The following is a 2,573-nucleotide window of genomic DNA, read 5'->3' on the forward strand; positions in this document are numbered from 1 at the left end:
GGTTCTGGTTCTGGGTCTGGTTCTGGTTCTGGTCCTGGTTCAGGTTGTGGTTCTGGTCCTGGTTCAGGTTCAGGTTCTGGTTCTGGTTCTGGTGTCTTCCTGAGGGACTGCACACCCCCTGCTGTGTTTCCTTCCATAGAAAATCTGGTTTATTGGAGTTTTTCTGATGAAAAACCTGAATCCTGAGTTTCCTGAGAAACGTTTTTACTCACTGCTGCTGTTCTGGTGACACCCGGCAGAGATACGTACCGTGGGAACAAGCTGAGGAGGAAGAGGAGAGGAGCTGAGAGAGGAAGGTTTTAAGGCTTGTCCCGGTTCGGATGGGTTCTGGCGGACCTACCACAGTGGTCCCTGATGTAGGAGATCAGCTCGCACTCCTGAAACGACACCAAGACGTTTAGACGTCAGCCTGGCAGCAGCAGCTGCTGCATTCAGGTGCACTTACAGTTTGTCCTGCGTTTCCAGGAGCGCCTCGCCGGCCCTGCCAACAGGAAGTGCAAAGGTCAGAGTTTGGTTTCCATGGCAATGTCCAGACTCAAGAGGGAAGCTCGGACTCACTCTGCGTCCGGGGAATCCGGGCTCTCCGGGCTCGCCGGGCTGTCCGGTTCCGCCCGAGTTTCCCTGTGAAGCCAAACGGGTCGGCTGCTTTTAGAGCTACATCTCGGGTTTCCTCTGAGAACAGCGGAGAACTCACTGACCTCTCGACCTCGGCTCCCTCTGCCCCCCGGAAATCCTCTGGTTCCCTTCTCTCCCTTCGGACCCTGAACACACAGAACACTGTGACCCGCCGGGTCTCCTGAACCGCTCACCTGGTCGGGACGGGACTCACCGACGGACCGGGGTAACCAGGGAAACCATCCGACCCCTGAGGATTACGAAAGGTGAAATCAGCTGAGCTGGTGGAAACCTGAGGATGAACTCTGACCTTTAGGTTACCTTTGCCCCTGCGGGTCCTGGAGGTCCTGCAGCGTCTCGCCCTTCCTCACCCTGAAACACAGACAGGTGGAGCAGGAAACCCGCCCACTGCACACCTGAACGCAGCAGAAACCCGGCAGCAGGTTCTGCTGCTCACTGGTTCTGACCCAGTCAGAACCGACATCGATAAGATTCCTGAAGAAAATGGTGCCAGGAATCATCCGGGTTCTGGTTGAACCGGAACCGGACTGCAGGCGGTTCGTAGAACCGCAGCCACAAAATAACAATCATCACATGTTAATTCAATTATACCACAAGAGTCATTATGTCACAGTTTCAAACTAAATATTTAGCTTGCTAGCTGAGTATTTAGCTTCATGCTAAATACTCAGCTAGCAAGCCAAATAATTCATTACAAAATAAATATTTAGTTAGCKAGCTGAGTATTTAGCCTCATGCTAAATATTCAGCTAGCAAGCTAATTAATTCATTACAAAATAAATATTTAGTTAGCGAGCTGAGTATTTAGCCTCATGCTAAATATTCAGCTAGCTAGCAAGCTAATTAATTCATTACAAAATAAATATTTAGTTAGCGAGCCATCTATATGACCTCAAGATAAATACTTAGCTCTAAGCTAAATATTTAGCTGAAAAGCTAAATATTTCTTTAAGCTAACTATTTAGCCTCAGCCTAAAAAGCTGAGTATTTAGTTTGAAAAGCTGCTTCTTCTACATGAACTAAGTACTAAATATTTTGGTTGCCTGCTAAATCCACTGAATATTTAGCTTGAGGCTAAGCGTTTAGCTTCCTGAGTGATCCAGCTGCAGGCGGTCCCCGCCCGGCTGCTTACCGGCGGCCCCAGGGGCCCCCGCGGCCCCGCTGCCCCCTGGGGGCCCGGCTCTCCAGGCTGGCCCTGAAACAGATCAGGAAGGAAGCAGCCATGTTTATAATGCATCTCTTTCCATATCCAGACCATAAACTAAATCTGTTTCTCCACATTGATTGTTTCCATGGGAACCGCAGCGAAAGCTCAGCTCAGGTACAGACAGAACCAGACCCATCGGATGTTCTGACCCGGGTCAGGATGCTGCCTACCTTCTGTCCGTTGGCACCGGGTCGTCCTCCGCCTCCCGGTCCTCCAGCGCGTCCCGGGTCACCCTGCAGGGAATCACCAGAACCTTAAATCTGACCCTGACAGCCCAGGGTCAGAGGTCAGAGCCTGAAGCTCATCCTCGGTTAGAAGGTTGAAGGTCAGGAGGCTGAACCAGTGTGTGAACTATGAACACGAACTGATTCTTACCTGCCGTCCAGGAAACCCCAGCATCCCTTTTGGTCCCTGCAGGCCTCTGGTCCCTCTGGGTCCCTGCAGAACCAGAATCAGAACCAGAACTGGAACCAGAACCCTCAGAGTTTCTTTGTTCTACACTCTGCAGGTTTTTGAATTCTGCACCTAAAAATAAACGAAGGTATGGAAAAAGAAACACTACGACTAATAAGAACCAAACTAGAACGCAACAATATTTAGCTTATGATAACTAATAAAAACAAGCAAACACACTGTAAAAACTAAATAAAGCTAACTGAATTAGGCCAACAGCTCCAAACAGCTGCTGGGAGCCGAGTGTTAGCAGTTAGCAGGAAGTGTTAGCAGAAAG

At 49.8% G+C, this 2,573-nt stretch overlaps 1 protein-coding gene across 3 annotated transcripts in view; it reads right to left on the reverse strand.

Moving 5' to 3' along the window:
• Nucleotides 1–2,573, reverse strand: part of LOC103477507 (collagen alpha-6(VI) chain-like) — a 38,055-nt gene that overhangs the window by 2,070 nt on the left and 33,412 nt on the right. For 2 of the 3 annotated variants that reach the window (XM_017309377.1, XM_017309376.1), the window contains 10 exons: nucleotides 2,219–2,281; nucleotides 2,014–2,076; nucleotides 1,769–1,831; nucleotides 937–987; nucleotides 830–865; nucleotides 699–761; nucleotides 559–621; nucleotides 446–481; nucleotides 341–377; nucleotides 250–261 (listed from right to left, as the gene is read on the reverse strand). In XM_017309377.1, the coding sequence (XP_017164866.1) occupies nucleotides 250–261; nucleotides 341–377; nucleotides 446–481; nucleotides 559–621; nucleotides 699–761; nucleotides 830–865; nucleotides 937–987; nucleotides 1,769–1,831; nucleotides 2,014–2,076; nucleotides 2,219–2,281 (487 nt within the window). The other variant, XM_017309378.1, reaches the window with a different exon arrangement.

Source organism: Poecilia reticulata, linkage group LG16 (genome assembly GCF_000633615.1).
Source record: "Poecilia reticulata strain Guanapo linkage group LG16, Guppy_female_1.0+MT, whole genome shotgun sequence".
NCBI lineage: Eukaryota > Metazoa > Chordata > Actinopteri > Cyprinodontiformes > Poeciliidae > Poecilia > Poecilia reticulata.